This window comes from Manihot esculenta, chromosome 13, assembly GCF_001659605.2.
Source record: "Manihot esculenta cultivar AM560-2 chromosome 13, M.esculenta_v8, whole genome shotgun sequence".
Classification (NCBI taxonomy): domain Eukaryota; kingdom Viridiplantae; phylum Streptophyta; class Magnoliopsida; order Malpighiales; family Euphorbiaceae; genus Manihot; species Manihot esculenta.
In genome coordinates, this window is record NC_035173.2 from 32,257,345 (window position 1) to 32,280,219 (window position 22,875).

At 31.1% G+C, this 22,875-nt stretch overlaps 3 protein-coding genes across 4 annotated transcripts; all 3 read right to left on the minus strand.

Annotated features, from left to right (window-relative positions):
* Window positions 1-236: 236 nt before the first annotated feature.
* On the minus strand, window positions 237-4,863 carry LOC110629963 (FRIGIDA-like protein 3). Of its 2 annotated transcripts, XM_021777204.2 has the most exons (5): window positions 4,572-4,863; window positions 4,349-4,461; window positions 1,501-2,569; window positions 1,115-1,281; window positions 237-1,035 (listed from the first exon to the last, which is right to left on the minus strand). In XM_021777204.2, the coding sequence occupies exons 3-5, from the start codon at window positions 2,537-2,539 to the stop codon at window positions 532-534; spliced, it is 1,710 nt and encodes a 569-aa protein (XP_021632896.1). In that variant the 5' UTR covers window positions 2,540-2,569; window positions 4,349-4,461; window positions 4,572-4,863; the 3' UTR covers window positions 237-531. The 2 variants fall into 2 exon arrangements, with proteins under 2 accessions (XP_021632896.1, XP_021632894.1); XM_021777202.2 differs by lacking the exon at window positions 4,349-4,461.
* A 3,694-nt stretch (window positions 4,864-8,557) lies between these two features.
* LOC110629887 (metal transporter Nramp3) lies at window positions 8,558-12,818 on the minus strand. The gene is made up of 4 exons (XM_021777081.2): window positions 12,127-12,818; window positions 11,298-11,434; window positions 10,529-11,181; window positions 8,558-9,161 (listed from the first exon to the last, which is right to left on the minus strand). The coding sequence occupies exons 1-4, from the start codon at window positions 12,648-12,650 to the stop codon at window positions 8,949-8,951; spliced, it is 1,527 nt and encodes a 508-aa protein (XP_021632773.1). The 5' UTR covers window positions 12,651-12,818; the 3' UTR covers window positions 8,558-8,948.
* A 7,334-nt stretch (window positions 12,819-20,152) lies between these two features.
* Window positions 20,153-22,487, minus strand: LOC110629542 (probable indole-3-acetic acid-amido synthetase GH3.1). Its single transcript, XM_021776561.2, has 3 exons — window positions 22,082-22,487; window positions 21,893-21,994; window positions 20,153-21,795 (listed from the first exon to the last, which is right to left on the minus strand). Exons 1-3 carry the CDS (start codon window positions 22,399-22,401, stop codon window positions 20,421-20,423), a joined length of 1,797 nt encoding a protein of 598 aa, XP_021632253.1. The 5' UTR covers window positions 22,402-22,487; the 3' UTR covers window positions 20,153-20,420.
* Between the last annotated feature and the right edge of the window lie 388 nt (window positions 22,488-22,875).

Below are 22,875 nucleotides of genomic sequence, written 5' to 3' on the forward strand. Positions count from 1 at the left end.
AGCTATAGAACCATCATATAACAAATCTTGAAATTTACTGATTTTAATGTAAAAATAATTTATCAAAACACAAGTGACAAGCCAATTTATCCATATCAATATTAATATATTATTTCCAAAATCTAAAGCAATCCCAGAGAAGTTTGAACTGCCCCATTTTTTTTGACAATAAACTTTTTTGGCATCCAAATTTCTAATCAATTAGATAAGACTGGAATTGCAGCAGAGGTTAGATATACTCAAATGACTGAACTGAACTGAACTCAACAGGATTGGATTTTTTACAAAATTTCTCTTTGCAACTTCCTTATACTCTAGCGAGTACCAAGAATGAGATGCGGCCTTCTGTTCAATGCAGGTATTGAATGAATACAACAGAAGCAATTCTTACATGGTTGAGAGTTTCATTTCAAGCTAGCACTACATCGTTAACAAGCGGCATTGCTCACATAACCATGAGAATGTGATACTCCGCTACAATGGACAGCATCTCTAACAAGCTTTCTTACAAAACTAGCATTCAAGACTTTTTTACATGTATGGCTGGTGGGAGGATCGCATTCCAGTACCCATATAATTGCCGTAATTAGAAGGAGCTGCATCATACGACCCAGACCCAGTAGTAACTCTCTCATTCTGAGGATAGTAGTACATTCTTTGATCAGTAGCTGGCTGGCCAAAACCGGACTGCCCAGGAACTTGATAATCATAAGGATTTGGTCCAGCATGAGGATACCTTTCTGGCATTCCTGTATATGGTATCCTCTCGGCAAAAACAGGTGGAGCTTGTCTCCCAGTAGCAGGGCCAGGGGGAGCACCTCCACGAAATCCTCGATATCCTCCATTAGCTCTTGGCTTCTTTGACTGATGATATTTGCCAAAATCCCCATTCCTCTTCTTATCAGACTTTGACTTCACCAACTGAGCAACCCTTTTCCGAAGTGGGTCAAGTGGGTAGTCAGCTTCAAGCTTATACTCTTCAACACACCGAATAACAGCCTTCAGCGCTGCAAGCTCTTGAGCGTTTGCATCACCCTGAACAGAAAAAGGAAGCTAGTAAGCAATTTAAAGCTTTCAGATCACTATTTATGCTAGCAGTGGAAGAGAAATGCACCTGTCCACCACCAGGGTTTCCACCCTTTCCTTGGGAGTTTCTCCTGGAATCCTTCAAGTATGTCTTTAGTAGAGGAACAGGAGAAAAACTTTCAGCAAGCTGGAATGCATGAATAAATCGTACAGCTTCAATTTGTTTCCCACAGTTAATCAATGACTCAACCACACCTGTACAAACATAAGAGGCAAAGTAAGGTCTAAGCAAGTCTAGCTCAGTAAGCACTAGCAAGTCTATTTAGCATGAAAGAGTTATAATAGACTGCAAGAGTCCATATATTAGGAGTAATTTAAAGTACCACCAGTCTTAAAGGAATCAAACATAAGACACCCCATGGAAGCAATGGTCTAGGCTCCAGTCTCAGGTCAGTTAATTAGAAGAACACCAACCTGGCATTTTGTGTGTTAACCCAAGAGAACGGCAGAGTTCAGGTGCTAGCCTGCGGCGAGCAACTACAAGGACAAGCTTGCAGAGTTCTTCTTCATCAAACTCCGAAGCAATTCTAAAAGTAGAGAGAAGCTGCAAGAAAGCGTCTGCTTCCAATGAATTTCCATTGGTAGCATCAATGCCTGCACTAGCCAACTTAGGCTTCCACTCATCAGCAATTGCCTTGGCTTGCTGCTTTATTTCAGGGTTTAGAAGGTGATCAGCACCTGGGTCAATTCTGGCCAACAAGGCAGCCAAGGCTTCCATAAACATAATACAGGATTTGCGCATGCCCTGAAGGGCAGCGTCCTTTTTATCCATGGATTGAGTGGTTTCGGAAGGAGGATAAAATGCCTCCAGTGAATCCAACACCAAACGTGCTGGTTCATTTGCACTTTCTAGTGCAACAGAAAGTTTATCACGAATGGCATATAGAATTTTTTGGTTCTCCATAGTAAAAGCCAGTAGCCCTTTCGCATCCATCTGCTCGCAAAATTGCGTCAGCTCTGGACTTGGCTTAATGCCAACAGCCACAGTTTCAGCATTTTCACCCATTTTAGGAGGAGAGTCCTCTGGGGAATTTATGTCACCAATAGAGCTGCTTACCTTGTTGTCTTTGTTGTCACCACCATCAATTGACTCAGACATAGTTGGCTGGTGATTAGCTCGTGCCTCTGCAATGACAGCAACAGCAGCATCCTTTAGTTCCTGCACTCGATCTAAGAATTCTTGCTCTTTAGCAACAACGGCTGCCTCTCTTTCAGCAAGCAGTGCATGAGTTTCAGCTTCTTTCTCCATGTACTCTCTTTCCCTAGCTTCTAACACTTCAAATTTTTTCTTTAATGTTGCATCAAGATTGCGGAAGTGAAGTTCAATTTCCATCCACTGAACTCGGTCCTCAGATGCATTCTTGAGGGATTCCAGCTCATTTAAAGCTCTTGCAAGCTGTTCTATTAAAGAGGATGCTGTATTGTTTTCCACACCTTGCTCTGAATTAGTCATGGATGTTCAAAACCCAGGTACTACAGACCTCTGTCCAATTCACCAAAATATCATAAAGCCATAAGCTAAAGAAAAATAAGATAAGCAATGCAAACAGAACATAAATTGTTTCAGTCACAAGGCAGCAAGCAACCTGGCCTTCCAGAAAATGAACAATATTGTTGAATCCCACATCGGTTGTGGAAAGGGGTAATGTGCCCCTTATATGGACCATAGGCACTCCTCCCCTTTGAGCTAGCTTTTAGGGTGAGTTAGGCCTGACCCAAATTTAACATGGTATCAGAGCCTCCCCATCCGACGTTGGGCGCCCCATAAATGTGCCACGCACCAATAAAAATTCTGGGCGTGAGGGGGTGTGTTGAATCCCACATCGGTTGTGGAAAGGGGTAATGTGCCCCTTATATGGGCCATAGGCACTCCTCCCCTTTGAGCTAGCTTTTGGGGTGAGTTAGCCTGGCCCAAATTTAACAAATATAATTAGAATAAGCACTCAAACTACACTCACGTTCTAGAGTTTAGAGCTAAAATTTAAACCATCCTTAACTTACAATCAATGAGTAATAGAAGAATTGAACAAGTTTCTTCTTTTCGGGGCCAGTTCTAGACTTGAGATTTTAGGTTCCTAGGCATTCAAACTCTGAGCTCCTCATGACTTTATAGATGTTATAGTCATTTGACATTGTGGTTTGAGAGTCAAAACAGCTTTTCAGGCAAAAGAAAATCACCGTGTGCTGTTGAAAAATGTTGTTTTGTTATTTTAGTGTTCTTAAAGCTAAAACTTACCTAATTTAATTGTAAACCATTTTTGTAATACTTTCTAACTAATATAGTTAAGAAAGTGTTTTTCTCAACAGCAACTCCAATAACAATAGCAAAGAAATCCATAGTGTATTATCAAGTTATACTGATACTATAGCTAAAAGGAATGCTACAAACTGCAAATTATGTTCAACGCAAGTATTTCCTATTGCATGTTGCAGAACTCACCTTGTTCAGTATAAGAGTGTTGAGATTTAAACGAATACAAGGGGGGTAAAAGCAAGGGACTATGCGTGTTAATGAATAAAAATGGTGTGTTTAGTAAATAAATAAAATGTCGCATGTTGATAAATAATGAAGGAGCAGCTATCAATAATATGGTGTGTGTTGGTAAAATGAAGAACAACATATTTCAGTTGTCCTCTTCATGGAAGCCCAAGAAGCAACGGTTGTTATGGGAGACAATAGGGAAGGTTGGGTTGTTATCTCACATGATCAGGATTAGCAACTTGGGCGGGAAATGTAAATTGCTATTGTCGTTTAGCTATAAAAGCTGTAATTGTAACTCATTGATTCATCTTGATTCTAATAAGAAGTTGATGAGATTGAGTTTCCTTGCTTGCTTGTTTTATTACAACAGACTTTTAACACAAACATTCTCATTAGAATTAAAGAAACTTACATATCTCCTACAAAACAATTTATATTCCAAACCCTAATGAAATCATTATCAAGGAGGTTCAACCGTAGAAATGAAAAAGATAAATATTCCAAAGCATCCATCTACACTGAATAAGAAGACGACCATCCAGCCATCAAAACAGTGTGTATATCATCGAATGCATCTACAAATTCAAAGCTCATTGTTTTCCTATTTCATATTTCCTCAAGCGAAACCCACAAAATACTCAATTAACATACTAATAACAAAAATAATTGAGATTCTTCCTCTACTTCATTTCCATATCTTGGGAAAATTTCAAAACATTTTCTCGAATTGCAATAAATCCCTAGGCTTTACAACGCTAAGATTCCATTAGAAACATTTACCATTCATCGAAAAACCTCTTCACGAATTAACATTCCCCTCCAAACCCAAATCCATGTACAATTTGAATATCAGCACAACTTCCTTCCACAATCATTAAGCTAGAGCCATTCATCTTAACCCATTTAAAGACAAAGAAAACAAGCCAAGAAAACAGAGAATAAGATTCGCTTTAAAAACGAAAAAGCCCTAGAATTGAACGAGAAAAATTCATATGCAAAGTACCTCAACAACAACAAGCACAATCAAGCGAGTACAAGACCGTAGATATTACAGAGTGCGATTTGCTGCAGATGACGAGCGTAGACAGACGAAGTGACAGGAAATTAATTCCCTTGTTTTAGCTCTTCAGTTGCAGATAAACAAAAAAAAAATAGGGATTTTTTTCACTGTTTCCTAAATTATCTAATTTTAGGAAGGTCAAAAGTCTGAAAAACTAAAGCTCTGATCCTGATAAGAAGTAGCTAGGAACCCTATACTTCTGGGTTTGATTTTGGATTTGGTGAATTTTAATGGAAACGCTTCATACACTCTGCTATGCATATCCAATTCATTTTAAAATAGGTAAATTACATTTTAGTCCTAAATTATATTATAATTAATAAATCAATCCAAATATTTTTAAAATTAAATATTTAAATCCTTTATTTTCATTATGTACAAATGATTAAATTTTTAAAAATTATTTTTTTTCACAGTACCTTATGGTACCATATAATATATATATAAAAAAAAGTTCTACATTTAAAAATCTAAATTTTCCTTCCTTTCTCATTCTCCAAAGGTCAATGACAAGTTGATAAATGTCTATTTTAAGCCGCATTTTACGATGTGAAATTATAAAATGTTAACTATATATATAAAAAAAGAATTAAAATTCATATTTCAGAATCTACAGATAATCCAAATAAATTCTATTATTACGGTAGAAATAATGTTTGTAGTAGTTTTCGTAACTAGTGTGCGCTTTTGAATACAATAGTAAATATTAGTTCAGATGAGTGAAAAATTAATTTAGTAGTTTTGTTTAAAGGGATAAAAGAATGAGGTGAAAAGAGTGAATAAATTTATGTTAAAAAATTATGATTGAATGTGTATTTGGAAATTTAAAAATTTTATTGTTAATTTGTATATTTTTATTATTTCTGGGAGTAATAAAAATGATTTAGTTCTATGAAGTGTTTGAACGAATGAAAATGTTTATTTTATAATGTTTGTTTTGGTCATAAAAATAAGAGAAATTAAAAATGGTGGAAATTTTGAAAAAATAATCTATGGATTAATCTGGTTTAATATATAAAAATTGAAGAATTTAAGTATTTATCGTCAATTGAATTCTATATTTAGAAAATTTATAAAATGTTAACAAGTTAAAAAATTTCAAATTATTTTATATTTGTATATAAAAAAAAGAGTTAATGGTATATATTTAGTTTTATTTTATGTTAAAAAAATTTAAAATGGTGAACTTTGAAAAAAATATAGATTTTTAATAAAACGACTGATATGCGTTTAATACATAAAAATTGAGAAACTTAAATATTTATAATTATTTAAATTTTATATAAAAAATTCGAGAAATGATAGCAAGTCTGAAAATTTTAAATTATTTTGTGTTTGTACATATAAAGAAAGTTAAAATTAGATATTTAGTTTGATTTTATACTAAAAAAATAAAAAATAGTAAAAATTTAAAAAAAAATACAGATTTTGAATCAGAAACTGATCTGTTTTAATGTATAAAAACGGTAGAATGAGAAAGGAAGAAGCAGGATTTAGATTTCTAAATGTAAAAAATTTGTTATGTGTTATATGGTATAATAAGGATATTGTAAAAAAAAAAAGATAATTTTCAGAGGTTTGATTAATTATTCACGAGAAATGGACGGAGAGATTGTATATTTAGACGGAATGAAAATAGAAAAATTTAAGTATTCAATTTTAAAAGTATAGAAACTGATCCGTTAATTATAATATAACTTAAAGATTAAAATATAATTTATCTTTAAAAATATTATACCTTCCTCACTTTTTTAATAAATCTATCTGTATTTAATTAAATTTTTATATAAATAATTTTTTTAAAATTAAAAAAATTGAATAAATTGAATTATTATAATTTAATTTAACTAGATTTATGTGCTAAAAGAGTATAACTTTTATTTATCAAAAATAAAATATTAAATTAAATAGAATAAGCAAATATATGCAGACTACTCATATGAACAACTTTATAAAAAATACATGAAGCACATCATGAGTTAACTGAGACTTTTTAGGTGAATTCATTTTTAAAAAAAATTAGGTGAAAAAATCGAATTAATTGTCAATAACTATCTAATCTCCAAAATGATAGCATCCAATTTCTATAGAACTGAAATTTGATCATGTACAATAAGATGAGCTAACTGTTGCGAATTAACTTTAAAAGAAAAGAAATATTATTGACAAGTTGCAAAAAAAAAAAAATATTGTTGACAAGTTGCAAATTGAATTGTTGCTCTTAACCCAACACCTTTCGCCATCGGAGAGGAGGAGCAAGAAAATGTAGCAGCCCTACCATCACCAATAGTACATATCTAATTGCGAACTAAAAAACTAAAGTTAGTTTGAAAAGAACGAGAATAAAAAGAAGTATCAACATTCACTTTGAAACACCCAACAACATGAGGAGACCAAAAACTTAGAAAACTAGCAGAGGATAAGGATGGCAGACTCGGAGAATAAATCTGTGTAAACCAAATGTTGCCATTCTGCAACACCATTTTTAGCTTTGATACCAATAAAGATAAACAAGCAATCTAAACTCTCAACTATTATAAGCCAATAAGTCAAGCATAACTTGCCACCACAAAATGAAACTATTCAGACTTTGAAGTGAGAGATTTTGAGAAGTTTTTTGAAGATAAAATAAAATAAAATAAAATAATAATAGTCAATTTATATGTTCGTATAATATAAAAAATAGATAGTAATTTTGAGATAATTAATACAATTACAAATAAGTCTTTCGAAAAAAGAAGTACAAATAAAAACCAAACAATATTCATAAGAGAATATGCTAAGCTCAGAACAAAGAAAAACCTAATTAGTTAAAGCACAGATACAAAGGGCACTGGGAGCTCCGATCTATCCAAGGCTATTGAAGAAAAAAAAATAACAAAGCACAAATCCACTAGAAACTGTCAATACTGACAAGGGGCCGGAGAAAAAAAAACGAAAAGAGAGCGAAAAAAAACTCAAACGAATGATCTCATATAGGTAAAAAAGGATCGAGAGCTCGACGAAAAATTGGCATTGTTACATCTTTGGATATGTCCGGTACAAATGAAAAAGCAGAACCCGTGAGAATCAACCTTGCAACAACTAAAAACTTCAAAGACAAGTAAGGTCTCTATCATCCTTAAATTTGCATAAAATATAAGAAATAAAAGAAATCCAACATGCTGGAGGAAAAACACTAACCAGACAATACCAATTACACAAATCGAAGAAAAACTTTTGCGATGAAGCACAAATCTATCAAGAAAATCCAATAAAAAAAAATTATTTATAATCCTCTAGTGGAGGGAGAGTAAAGCCGCACAACTGGAAAGAGAATAAGCTAGAGATCCCCGCTCAAAAAAAAAAATATAAGTAGTAGAAATCACATCGGTATTAAAAAAAAATTCGCACTGATACTAAAACAAAAACCTTCAGAAAAAACCAAAAAGAAACCTCTGAAACCTTGCAGCCTAAATGTTAGTGAAATGTATAGATTGCCTCCCACGCATAGATTGTATTGCAATTTCTATTTTTTTAGATATGCATATTTTTAGTAAAGTTTGTTTTAGTAAAGAGATATGAAAATATTTTATTTCATTTGGAAGTAAAATTCAACTTAATCTTTAAGATTCAGTAAAACTATAGTTTAATCTCTATATTTAAGTATTAGTAATGATCACTAAATATTAATTGTACTAATCTCTCCATGTTCTTAAATATTAATATGTTACATTTAAAAAAAGTAGTTAATGAAAAATTAAATCAAGAATATCACAACTACTTCTTGCTAAGTATGAAAAAAGTTGAAAAGGGAAGGGAGATTATTTGGACTAAAATTTAAAATGCAAGGAATAAACTGTAGAATTCATTAAAGCTTTAAGATTAAATTATAATTCACTAGTAATATTTAAAAATATAATAAAAAGGAAAAACAAGCAAAAACCAAGTGGTTGAATGCACTGATATTCTACTTTCATTAATGTTCAAAGCTTTCTCCTACTGACACTTACTAACATAAGCTACACTAGCAACTACAGCAGAAGGAAAAAAAAAAAAAGCAAGCTTAATTAACAGGCTATGCTTTTTCCAGCCACTGGAGGGATCATAGAAGTTCTATGGTACAGGAAAAAAAACCCAGAAGCACAATAACTGAACTTTGTACACAGCTAGCCCCACAAGGATGAAAGAGAAATTCTATGGTTGACAAGGTAAAGGATCATTCAACTGAAATTGTAATTTGAATCAATCCAGTATGTGTAGCCTCCAATAGATAGTATATGATTGAAATATCTTGTAACTGTGGTTTGATATTGAAAAATCTTGGAACTGTGGTTTGATTTACTCGATTCCCTCTGCATGTTTTGGTGGACAGCACCATGAAGAAAAGTTGATCCCCCTGGAAACAAGGTAAACTATGAATGCTACATATGCACCAGTGAAAATGCATATCCCAGTGATGAAAATTACTCCTTTCGCTTCGTTAGAGAAAAAGTCGACCAATAGGTAACCATTGATTACTATTACCAGACAGGCCACGAGCCATGATATCATCTGCATAGAGAAAAAGATGTTGAGATAATGCATATAATTTGGGGAGGAAACATAGACTGCGCAGCAACCAAAGCGAGCTAAAAAATGAGAGACAAGGTGAATGTCATCTACGCAGTATGAAAGAAAGAAGCAGAAGAGCATGCATTATAAGATAAAAGTTTCAGAAATTATAACTTAGACACACTTCTTTCAAAAGGAAAGATGAAAAAGAAAGATGAAGATCTAATTACTAGGCTTAACCTTCAATGAAGGTAAATAAACAAGACTAATCAGAATGCCTAGACTGGTATCAAATTGACAACTCTATATTCACTGAGATTTTACAGCTTCAACTTTAATGTGGTTATGGCATTCAACCAAGCATACAAGAAAGTACTTGGAAAAGCTATCAGAAAGAAACGTCGTCAAACTTGTTTAAAAGGTGTCACGTTTGCAATATCATGCACGCATGATATATTGATGAAGTACAAATCACTAGTTTGACAAAGGAAAGCTACGTAACCACCAGAGCTATGAGCAAGAATGAGTTATGCAGCACTTGGATTTTTCACAGAAACAAGTGAAAAGCTTCATCGATAGGAAAGTTACAACAGATCATCAAATCATTGCACTATAGGGCAGAAAAAAAATTAACTTTTGAAAATCTAAAGTGGCAATTTATTTTTTAAGTATTGCTCTAGAACAAGCAAAAGCCCTTTTACTTTCCAGATTACCTGAAGTTAATAATACCTAGTTTCAAGTTACACATCCTAACAAACGGGAGTTCTATTAAACTGATTCCTCCATTGCCACTGATAAATCCTAAAAGTATATCATGATATATATTCAACAAGATACTAAAATTGATCAACGTTAACAATGTAAAAGTAATTGATACCATAACCTATCAGAATCCAATGCTGATGCTGGATAGATAATATGATGTCAAAGATATCACTTATAACTTGGTGACACAAGAAGGATCTCTCGGGAAACAAACTGATCATTGAGACAATTTGTAAATAAAGCACTTTTGTGTTTCTTGGGATTGTGGTGTGTTAATAGTTTCCTCAAATACCCAAATCACTTGCAGATTTTCCACAAGTTGCCATTTTCACAAGCATACAAGTCAGACAAGTCATTTGCTGATGTCAATAATGGCACCCAAATAATGATTTCACATCAAAGGCATATTACTACATGTAGAGGATTTTTCTGAATTTGGTTTCTGAGATACAAATACAAAATTTCTGAATTCATTGTACATTCGACTCTCAAAGAACAAGACAATGAATGGTTATAAGATATGCCCCAGTTACTTGACAGCGATTTAATGGTCATGTAGAGATTCTTGACCAAAACAAAAATTATGGGAATCATCAACATACCTTGAGAACAGTACCAATTTTGAAAGTGCCCATGATTTGTTCCTTGGAGACCAAACAAAGAAGAGGAATAAGTGCAAAAGGAATCTGAATTGATTGAAGCACATTTAGCCATTCATTTAGAACATCCAGTGTGTCCTCAGAGGTATCAAAAACAAGTGCTACAATCATAGTAGGGACGATTGCAAAGCTTCGAGTGATCAATGCCCTGAGCCATTTTTTCAATCTCAAGTTCAGGAAACCTCCCATGATAAACTGCCCTGCATAAGTGCCAGTAATGGTGCTACTCTGGCCAGCTGCTAATAACCCAATACCCCATATGTACAAAATTGGGAAAAGTCCACCTCCATATTTCTCTTGAAGGTATCGCCCAGCATTCACAAGGCCAATACTATTCGCCAGTTCTGTACCATAAAAACCTTTTGCAAACACGGTTGTGACAAATAAATTGATAATGAATGATACCATAAGCGCAATAGTAGATTCTATAGAGTAATATCTGAGAGCTTCTGCAACCCGGCCTTTCTTAGTGTGGTCAACATCCCTTGACTGGACAAGAGCAGAATGCAAAAATATATTGTGAGGCATGATAATGCAACCCACAACTCCAACAGCCTGCTGTATAGTTTTAGAGCTAAGTTTTGGAACTAGGATACCTGCAATACAAAATTTATTTGGCAGAATCTTAATCTTAGATGGAAGCAAAGTAGTTGACAAATACAGAGAGAAGAAGAGTGTCTCAAATTGATATTTCTACACAGGTATTACTAACCCAGAAGAAGCTCCTTGCCACTGGGTTTTGCGTCACCAAACATCCAAGCAAATGAGAGTGCCATTGTTGCAATCAAAACAGCAAAAACTGCTTCCAATTTCCTCACGCCATAATTCTCAAGAAATAGGAAGATAAAACTGCAATAAGACAATGCCACAATTACATCAACATAATGAACTCAATTTATCCATAAACAAAGTGTTGGCAAACCAAGAGAATACATATAAAATTTTCCATTTAGTTACTGAGAAAATGAGGAGAGAGAAAAAGACAGCACTTGAATTGAGAAAATAAGTTCCACTAATTTGAAGGGGAAAAACTGTTTTGTTTTTTATTAGCCATCAAAGGAGTTTTTCATCCCTTCAATGTCCACCAATCTTGCCTCCAGTTTCCTTGCAATCAACAAAAAGTTTCATATATGATTCTGAGGATAATAATACCAAATTCAAGAAAGAACAAGAAATGATCCTTTAATTATGTTTTGAATTTGTTGTACAGCACTCTAATGAGTGAAAAAAAAAAATCATAGAAATGCCCAGAGTCTTCAATTCAGAAGTCAAAACCTTTTTTTGTATATAAAAAGCCAAAATGTATACTTTTTTCCAAAAAAAAAAAAAATAATAATAATAATAATAAAGTAAAGGCTGAGAACTTAAATAAAACGGATTCAGAGACCATAAATCTCAGAAGCCAGGAACACTTCAAATTAGTAAAAGCTTCAAGTGAAAAACAAAATCCCAAGAAAATAAGGACTTTTAAACCCCAATACACAGAATTCAATAAAAACTATCCAAAACCGCATAATTGTAAGGGGAGTTTAGAAAATTACCAATCACAAGCGGTGATAACAACACCAGACCATAAAGGCAAAACCCCATTACTCAAAATCTTAATAGCAATAGCACTTCCAATAACCTCTTGTATATCAGCCCCTATCAAAGCCAACTCAGCCATAACCCACAGCACCATTCGAGCCCACGATGGATACTCCTCTCTGCACAGCTCAGCCAAATGCCTCCCAGTCGCCACGCCAAGCCGAGCCGCCAGGAGCTGAACGAGAAGCCCCATAGCCGTGGCCCACAAGAGAAGCCAGAGTAACGAATACCCAGCAATTGCTCCAGCCTGAAGATCCCCTTCCAAATTGCCAGGATCAAGAAACGCAATGGACATTAAGAATCCAGGACCAGTGAAGAGCCAAAGCTTTCTCCATGAGAACGGAGGTGTGTACTCGGAGTCGTAGCCGGCATCGATTCCGATGATAACTTTCTCGTCGGAATCATAAGCGGTTTCTTGCTCTGCTTTTGCTTCCTCTCCACGGTTGAGCAATAGAGGTTGCCGGTGGTGATCTTGCATGGTTTGATGTTGAGATTAGAGAGCTTCAGTTGCAGTGTTTGTTCTGGTTTTGCTTCTGATTTTCCTTTATAGATTCATCCATTCTATCTTTTTTCGCTTTTTTTTGGGTTTCTTAAGTTGGATAAGAGCTTGGACCAGGGGAAGAAAAACTACATGTCGTCGACATCGGCTGCTCTTTCCTCTCCTGGCTTTTTTTTTATTTTATTATTTTTTAATAGAAACTGCCACGTCGGAAACGAGTGGGATTGTTTGGGTGGAAACGTAGGGGTATTATCGTCATCTGGATTATTCTCCAACAACCAATCACGCATTGCATTTGCATGGCTTTCAGATAAGGCACTGGTTGAAATTAATAATGAAGCTCAAACTAAATCATAATCTATTAAATACTTTAAATTAAAAAAATTAAATATAAATTAATTATATTATCAATATTTTATTAAAAATTTATAACATATATTATTAATGCACTATTAAATTTACTCTAAATTTTTATATATTAAAAAAATAGATGATGATAATAATTTTATTATTTTATAAAAATTAAAAAAATAAGTTTCAAATTGAATAAAAGAAATTTCTTGAAGGAGTACCCATTTAACATAAACAAAACAAGAAGAGATGAAGAGAGGGCAATGTCCTAATTAATCAACTGGTAGATCAGTTTGGTAATTTTTGGCCATCAATCCAACGTCTCATCATAAAAACGTCTTCGATGAGTCCGCTGTCCATTCAGTTGTGAGAAGGATCGGAGGGTGACTGGGACAGCCACGAAACCACGGGCATTGACAAGTAGGATGTTGCCATGTGTGTGGTACTGGTTGCAACAAGCCAGCTGATGTTATTGTCGTGCTTGGCTCGTGATTCCACGGGTGTCACTTTCCCCGTATGATATTTTCAAATGGGGAAAGGAAGATAAAATATATATATATTTATATTAATTTATTTTTCTTTCTCTTTTTGTTGAGATGAATGAAAAATTAAAAGTGTAATAAATACACTTATTTTCTAAATTTTAAAATGAAAATACTTTTAAATAATATTACATCCAATGAATTCCGAGGTCAACGGAAAAAGTCTAAGTAGAAAAAAAATAAAATTATAAAAAATATGTGTTCATATAAAAGTTAATTTTTTAAAATTTTTAATTATTAATTATATAACTAATCATAAATAATGAATAAGTATAAAATTACTGTTTGTATAAATACGTGTTTTACTTAATTTCATTTAGAAATGTTAATATTGTGGGGAGTTATGGAATTAATAACTATTAAAATAAATATATATTTTATTTAATTGTATGATATAAATATAATTATTAAATTCTTTTTCACTTATAGATTTAATCTAGTAAAAATTACATTCGATTAAATTTAAAAAATTTTAAATTTTATTTTTTTATTTTTCAATTTTTGATTTAAAAAAAAATCTTTTTTTAATATAATTTTTTTAAAAAACAAGACGAGATTTGCAATTGTGAGATTTTTTGTAATTCATATATAATTAAAAAATAATTTATTAATTCATATAAAATTTTAAAAAAATTTAAATTTTATATGTTAATAGAGTATATTTAATAATATATTGTGGAATATGCTCGTTCGACACTATTAATATCGAATAATGGGTTATTTGGTACTAATAGAGTACAGCCATTTGTTTAATACTAATAGTATTGAACAAGTTATTTTATAACACGTAAGCATTCTCAAGCTGTATGACATTAATTGTATCGAATAAGTTGTTTTATGACACGTAAGCATTCTCAAGCTGTAGAGGTGGCATGTTCGGCATTATAGATGCCAAACATGCCTGTTCTAATACTTAAAATATTGGACAAGTCATCTCTTCATCAGAAGTGCAACGAAGAGAGGAGGTAATTGATCGAGAGTCAATTTCTATCCTATAAAAAGTGTCCACCATTATAAGTGTTTTTAAATTTATAGTATTTTTAATATTTAATATGATAGAAAATTACCTGCAATTCATTTATTTGCAGAAAAATATTTTATAAAAATTTATTTCATATTTTAAATATTTAATAGGATAGAAAAATTAAATAATGAAAAATATTTTTTAATTAAAAAAAATCCTATTTAATGAAATCACTTTCTATTTTTAAAAAATAAAGACATTTTTATGATTTTTAAAATTTATAATTACATTATTATATGTAAATTTATTAATATTTTTTATTTTTAAATTACAATTAAAAATAAAAAATAAATGATTTTATTAAAAAATATTTTTAATGAAAACTATTTTTATCATAAAATATTTTTTATAAAAAATATTTTTTAAATACAAACTATTTTCTATAAATAAATAAAATTTAAAATTAAAAAATTAAACATAAATTTTAATTTAAATCTTTTAACAAAAGCTAATACCCTTTATCATCATATTTTCCTTAATTTAAATTACAAGTCACTTAAAAAAATTATTATTATTATTATTACTATTATTAACCTTTTCAATATGAAATTTAAAATTTTCATTATTCCTCTGCTTAAGAATACAACCCGTTTTTTTAATTTTATTGGACCAAGAAAATAAAAATAAATTTAGTTTTATTAATTTTTTTTTGAAATTATTTAGTTTTATTAATTATATATACCTTGGGTCCAATTTTTAGCTGGGCCTTTCTTTTTAAAATCTGGGAATTTTGTGAGTCTTGCTTGTGTGATCTGCCAAGTATATGGTAAGCCTGGCCCAAACAGGAATTTCTCCTCCTGCCTCAGCCCAAATTTTCCTTAATGCTTTTTAACCCTTTTTTTCTTTTAAAAAAACTGAAAATTTAATATCGTGGACATTTTAAAAATTATTAAAATATTTTTAATATTTTAAAAATTTTACTAAGTATCTACTATTTTTAGCAATTAAATATTATAAAAAAAATTAAAATTGCTAAAATATTATAAAAAAATTAAAATGTCTATAATACCAAAGAACTAATTAGTAAATTTTTTAAAAATTTAAAAAATTTGATGACCGCTGGGCTTCTCCACCCATCATGAGGCCGGGCCGACAGTAGCAGCCCACAACCCGGAGGCTCCTAAACCCTCGAATAAGTCGGACTCAATCCGTTTATCCTCCAGACTGGATTTCTATTTAAGTCACTTAATCAGACCGGTTCAGTCCAGTTCAGCCTTAAAGCCAGACCTTCCTGGGTTCAGGTCTTTTTTCCTCAAACCTGGACACGGAAAGAAATGATTGCGGGTCCAGTCATTTCGCAGTTTTGTCCACTCACGCGTCGAAAGGAATTAAATGCTTGCCTGACACAGGGATGATTCTGAGGTCACCTATACGTAATAAGGGGTAGGGAGTCCTGTAGCGGAATTGGCATCTCGCGTGAGGAAATGAAAGAGTATAAAAGGGAGGAGATACCCTCTTCTAGGATTAAGTTTTTTCTAAGTTCACAAACCCATTGTAAAATTCTATTTTCTGAATATCAGATTATCAGAATTAAATAATAAATTTTTTAAAATGTAAAAATATTTTAATGTATATTTTAAAATTAAAAAATTAGTTAGTAAATTTTTTTATATTATAAAAAATAAATAATAATTTTTTTTTCCTGGAAAAGCCAAAAAGAGTTAAAGATTTAATTGCATGGTGGACCCAAAAAGAGAAAAAGAGCAACTTTGTTTACTGATTGCTGTTTAGAAAATAGAAATCATGAAGCAATTTGAGAACACAGGAATATTGCTTTCCAAAAGAAAGAGAGCAGTGGGCTTCTCACTTGTCAACAAAGCTCGTCAGCTTTCATTTTTTTTTTTTTTTTCTTTTCAGTTTTTATACGTAAACGTAATTTATTTTTTGGATTTATAAATAAAATATATTAGATTTTAAATTAACAAAGTTAAACTTATTTACTAGAAAATAAATTCTTTGAAAATAAATAAAAGAGTAATGTGTTTAATTGAAACATGAAAACAAAAATTTCTAAATTTTATCTTATATAATTAAAATAATTAGAGTAAAAAAATATTTTTATAAGACATTCGCCTCTCGATGTTTAATTTATAATAAAAAAAATTATGTGATTTTATTCTATTAGTAAAGTTAGATTTTTTTCCGTTTAATTCTCTCTTAAGAATGATTTATTTTTTATTTAATTAGAATAAAAAGAAAATAATAGATTTATTATTTGAGTTTCATGTTATTATTTTTCACATATCAGATTTATTCGAGAGATTAATTTATAAATATAATAATTTATTAATAACTACAATATTTAGAACCAATTAATAGAAAAATAAAAATTAATTTTAATTAAAAATATAAAATTTAAATTAAAGAATTATTTTTATTAATCAAATAAAACTTAAAGTACTAAATTATAATTTATCAGTAATATTTTATTAAAAAATAAATTTATTTTATTAACGGCATAAAAATATAAAAATCTTTTTATTATAAATTAAAATATAATATCCTACTTAAAAATACATTAATCACATTACAGTTTTTTAATAATTATCATTAATTTATAATAATTGATAAAATATTTAATGAACACCCTTTAACATGCAATTTTTTTTTTCAGATTTAAAAATTTATCATTTGGGGTTGGACATAATGATTAGCAATAAAGATGATTAAGGGTAATAATTAAGTTTTTTTTTTAATTATGGTTTGATTAGACAAGATGACAAAGTGACATTCAAAGATTTACTTTAAGCAGGTAGAATTGCTTTTAAGAGACATAACCTACCTCCAAATTTTCACTTTGAAATTCAATTACCTTTAAGCTATATTTTTGCTTAGTTTACTTCAAAAGGCTACATTAATTTCTGTCTCAAAATTAGAAAAAATTTATTTTTTTAAAAAAAATAAAAATTGAGAATTGGGATGTAACGTCAGACATCTCTCGGATCACTTATTATTAGACTAAATCTTATCTGTACAGAAAAAATCTACTCTTAAACACAATTTTAAAATTATAAATTTAAAAAATAATTTAGTCTCTATGTATTTGTAAATAATAACTTATATTTTAAAAAATATTTTATACGAAAAATATTTTATGAGATAATTTATTTTTTATTTTTTAATTTTAATTTAAAAATTAAAATTTATATATAAAACTTTAATAAATGAGAAAGTCATTTTTCTTAAGGTGGCTTATCTTTTTATTAAAAAAATATTTTTTATTAATTAAATTTTCTACGTGTTTCACATGCTAAAAAATATTTCTTTAAAAAATACTTTCCGTAAAACGAGCGTAACCTTAAACACGTCTTTAAAATTATGAATTAAATTATTAATTTAAAAAATTACTTTAAACAAAATTTTAAAATTATAAATTTAATAAATTTATATTTAACAATAATATTTTTTTTAAATTTAAATATTTATTAGATATAATTAAAATATTAAATAGAAATAGAGGTGTGTAAACATATATTTAAGCGATATTTATATATAACAAATTACATATGTAATTATTCGATTAAAGTTTGTATGGAGATATAAATAAGTACATTAATATATATATATATTTATTTATTTTTATTTAGTATAATTTATTTTATGAGAAAAATTTAAATAAATTATTATAAAATTATATAAAATTTTAATTTTTTAATTTTATTTTAATTAATATAAATATTAAAATAAAAATCAATTAAATTAAATTTTTACAATAATATTGATTCCAAACGGGATCCAACAATTATTTAACACAGATATATCTCTATTTAACTTTATTTTATTTTTAAAATAATTTTTTTATTAATTATCAAAATATAAGCAAGTTGATTTTTTTTATAAAAAATTAAATAAAATTTACTTATTTATGTCTTAAATTTGCATTAACATAAATTTAATGAAAAATAATATTAAAAAAATAAGATAGTTGTAATTAGAAAGTAGCTAATTTGTTTCAGAGTTAATAACAAAAAAAATCCATACTTTTGATTTTATTATAATTATGTTCTATATATTTTTTTATCAATTAAAATTTAATTTTTTAAAATTACTTTTAATCGTATCCCGTCTTAATATAAAAATTAACAGAATTATTATGTTATTCGCCACGTCGATTCCAGATCAACATGCCACATCAATAAATTTTAAGGTAAAATTAATAATAATTTTATAGAATTTTTTTATAAATATTTTTTATTAATATTTTTTTAATATGGTGAAATGAAAATTAAATTTATAATTTTAGATGAATGACATATCTTTTTAATTATTTAACCAATTCAGACTAGACAATTAAATATTTAATTATATATTATTAATTTTTTTAAAATTTTCACTAAATATTAATATAATTTAAAAAAAATAATGAATTAGTATTATACTTAGAGTTAAAAGAATAATTTAATGCTTTCTAAAAATTTATTTTAGTATTTTTAATATTTTTAAATTAAACTATATTAAATATTATTTTAAATTATTTTTTAATATTTTATAACTAATATATTTAATTAAAAGTAGTTTTAAAAGTAATACTAAATAGTAAGTATATTAAATAGATTAAAAAAATTGATTGATAAAGATCAAGATAAATTATTATTATAAAATTATTAATAAAAATTAAAAAAATTAAATAATAATATAAAAATAATTTTTAAATATATTTAATAATAAAAAAAGTAACTTAATAATTTTGTAAAATTTTAATTACACAAGTAATAACCGAGTACATTAAGTCAGAAATTTAAAAAAATAAAATTTAATTAATAAAAAATAAAAATATGAAGTAAAATTATAACAAAAATAAAATATATTATTTTTTTATTAATTTTAAATTTTATTGATATAATATTAATATCACAACTGATATGGTAATTTTATTAATTTTTTAATGATAAAAATAACAGCATAATATAATTAAAATAATTTTAAAAATAAAATTTTAATTGATAAAAAATAAAAAATAAAAAATATAATTATAATAAAATTAAAAATAAAAAATATAATTATAATAAAATTAAAAATACAAAATTTTTTTTCACCATTATCTCTTTATTACATGAAAGGTGCATAATATAATTGTTCTTATCAGAAACCCGAGATAAGAGGGGACCAGCGTCAGCACATTCCATTTTAAGACATTGTTTGGCTAAAGTACTAACTTTTCTGCAACTAATTCATTGTCTTATATAAATACATAATTATTTTTCAGCTCAGAAATCGAAACCACCAAACAGTCTCTGCTCACATGTACATATAATAATCTGTAATAAAACCCCACATACATGCTTCCAAACAAAAGGCTCGAATAGAAACCTAGTAATCACAAGGGATCAATACATTTATATATTAAACAAAACCCTAGCTACAGCAGAAGAATATCTAGCACGTTCACTAAAATCCATGCACATAAACCCTACATAAAGAAATTAAAAAACCCTTATTAACAAATATTAAGACAAAGAGTTATGAAACAGTAGCTGTTCATGGCTTACAACATCTTTTTCTACAAACTTTAAAGAAAGCTGAAGCAACAAAAAGGAAAAAAAAAAGATGCAGAGAGAGGGAGAGAGAGCAAAGGATTCCAATGGACAAACAAACATCAAATGGACAACTACATCATGCACAGTACAGATTATATGAACTTATTACACAAACACAATACAGACCGTTGTGCAATTTCAAAAGACGCTTTTAAAAGCTAACTTAATGAAAAAGAGACAGACATACATAGAGAGTAGTTGCTGTCACTGAGTTATCTTCCCAAGGATGGCTTTTTAATCTTTTTTTTTTTTCCCTTTTTTAATCTGCAATTCTTTTTTCTTTGCCGCCATGTACTCAACGGCGTCGTTCTGGGGTCCAATGTGGCAGTGATGGGCTAAAATGTTTTGATACTACTCTGGAGTCTAGCAGTTCCATGATGGGTGTGAAGCTGACACACCTTGGCACTTTGTACTGGTTAATGGATGCACCCCTTGAAATTGCGTAATCCATGAGCTCCTCAAAGGTGCCATTTTTTACCACTCTTATCTCCAGTGGCCCGATTGAGTTGTCAGCTACTCGCCCTTGCCTGTAGACTGAGTTCAATGACTCTTCCATGGCTAGGCAACACTGGTTCAAAACCTCCTCAGTTGGTGAATTGGCTGGATCTTTAACAAGCAACTCCCAGTATATCACGTAGTGGCCTGGGATTCTTTTGGTATCTGCGTAGCTAGTGTACTCAACAACACTGGTGTTGAACTCACGTAACAATATAGAAGCATTTTCAATACCCTTTTGCAACTCAGCCTCATCGGTTTTGTCCGAGTCAATGCTCAATAAGACATTTTTTCTCCTTACGAACCGAAATTGTGGAGCTTTGTTGTAGAAACCAGTGACTCGGAGGATGTCACCAACTCGGTACCTGTATAGACCAGAATATGTAGTGATAACCAGTTCGTATTCTTTGCCAACTTCAACGTCAGCAAGGTCCACAAGACGTGGAGGACAGTCACGGGAGGGTGCTGGAGCTGAGGGTTCATGAGGCAAGAACTCGAAGTAAGCCATATTTGGCATGATTGTGTAAGAAACCTCAGATGGCTTGCTCATTGGTTTTAAGTTTAACCCAAAGTAGCACTCAGAGGAAGCATACATGGTGCAAGCCATGGGCAACCCAGCACTGTAATATTCAAGCGTGGGAATATACTGGGCCATAGCTCCTGTAACAATGACGTCTAAATATTTTGTATTGGGCCAAATTCTTGTGATAATACCTTCCCAGTTCTCTTCTGAGCATTGATTTGTAATGAACTCAGCGAGCTCTGGGTTAGGTTTCAAGATTTTGGTCATGCATTCCCTTACTGAAGGGTCAGTTATTTTAGGGTTTAATGTGCCGGAGGAGATATCTCCGACGAGTTGCTTCCAGTTGATCTGAAGGAACCTGATGGCTCTGAGAAGGCCAGAGGCGAAAACTGCACCAACTCGGAGGACTTCTTCTCGCATAATGAGTCCACAGAGCATTTGTGTGTACATGCTCTGGAAGGAGTCAGCGCAGAGAATGGTCTCGTTGGGGCTGGTGTAAACGTTGTAAGGGTCGTATGGCCTGTTCTTAAAGTGCTCACTCTTGTAGTAGCTTGTGAGTACCGGACGTGCCAAGAGCCCACCAGGAGTCTTTGTCTCAGCCTTCACAAACAAGAAATACAGACCCTTCCCTTTGTCCAAACCTGGCACATATCTGCCACAAAATACAGCAGGAACATTTTTTCAAATTGGAGACTTAACCCCAAACATAGAAATATAGGAAAACGAACATTTTTGCTTTATATACATACAGATTCATGACAGGCATGAGAAGACTGTACAATAACTGGCGACGATCCAACTCTTCTTGAATTGTTGGCATCAGTTTTCTCTCACCAGCAGAAGTACCAGAGCTGCAAGACCCATTTTTTTTTTTCATTAGATAACTAAAAACGACCCAGCAAATTAGTGTTAATTGTGCAGTTTCTGATAAAGCTCACCTAGTGAGAAACTCAGAGACAGGATGAGCAGAAAAGATGGCAGAGCGGTCACCGTTGGCTATACGCTGAATCTCAGGCTGTATGTCCTCGTAAGTGACCACAGGGATTTTGGCCTTGAAGTTGTCTCGATCAGTTGCTCCTTGGAGCTGAAATCGCTTAAGATATTCAGTCTCAGAGTTCCTACGCAGTATCTCTGCGAGATTCCTCTCCTGTACCGAGTCTACATTCCTTGTCATCTCTTCAATGAACTGAAGAGCCTTTGCGTCCTTCTCACATGCAGGGGGACCCAGTGGGGATGATAGACCTGAATCAACGGCCATGATCAAAACAAAATCAAAGAGAGCTATAGAGAGATGGGTATAACAAGCAAGGAGAAGAGGAGATGCTGTGTTGTTGTTTTGGTCTTGGCTGTGAAAGGTAGCGATGCAGCGAAGGGTATATATATAGGGGAAGGCCAGGTAAGCTTTCCACGTGTACAAAGGGAGCCAATAGGGATGTTTTGGAGGGACGTTGACGGACTTTCCTTAGCAAAAACTTTTAGTATTATTTTAGTTTCAGAGCTTGGCCAGGCGACCAGAGGACACGTAGGGTCCACTACACGTCACTTTTGCTATCTAGGACCCGACACATGGGGTCCACATGTCTTGCCAGGTAAGCTGAAGTTTGTCTCTACCCAGGCGTCAGGCGGACCACGCGGCATCTATATGGTGAGTTTGTTGGTCTCGTATAGCGATAGCTGCCGGCTATATACCAATTACCAATTCCTTCTTCTCTTCTCTGACCTCTTTTCATTT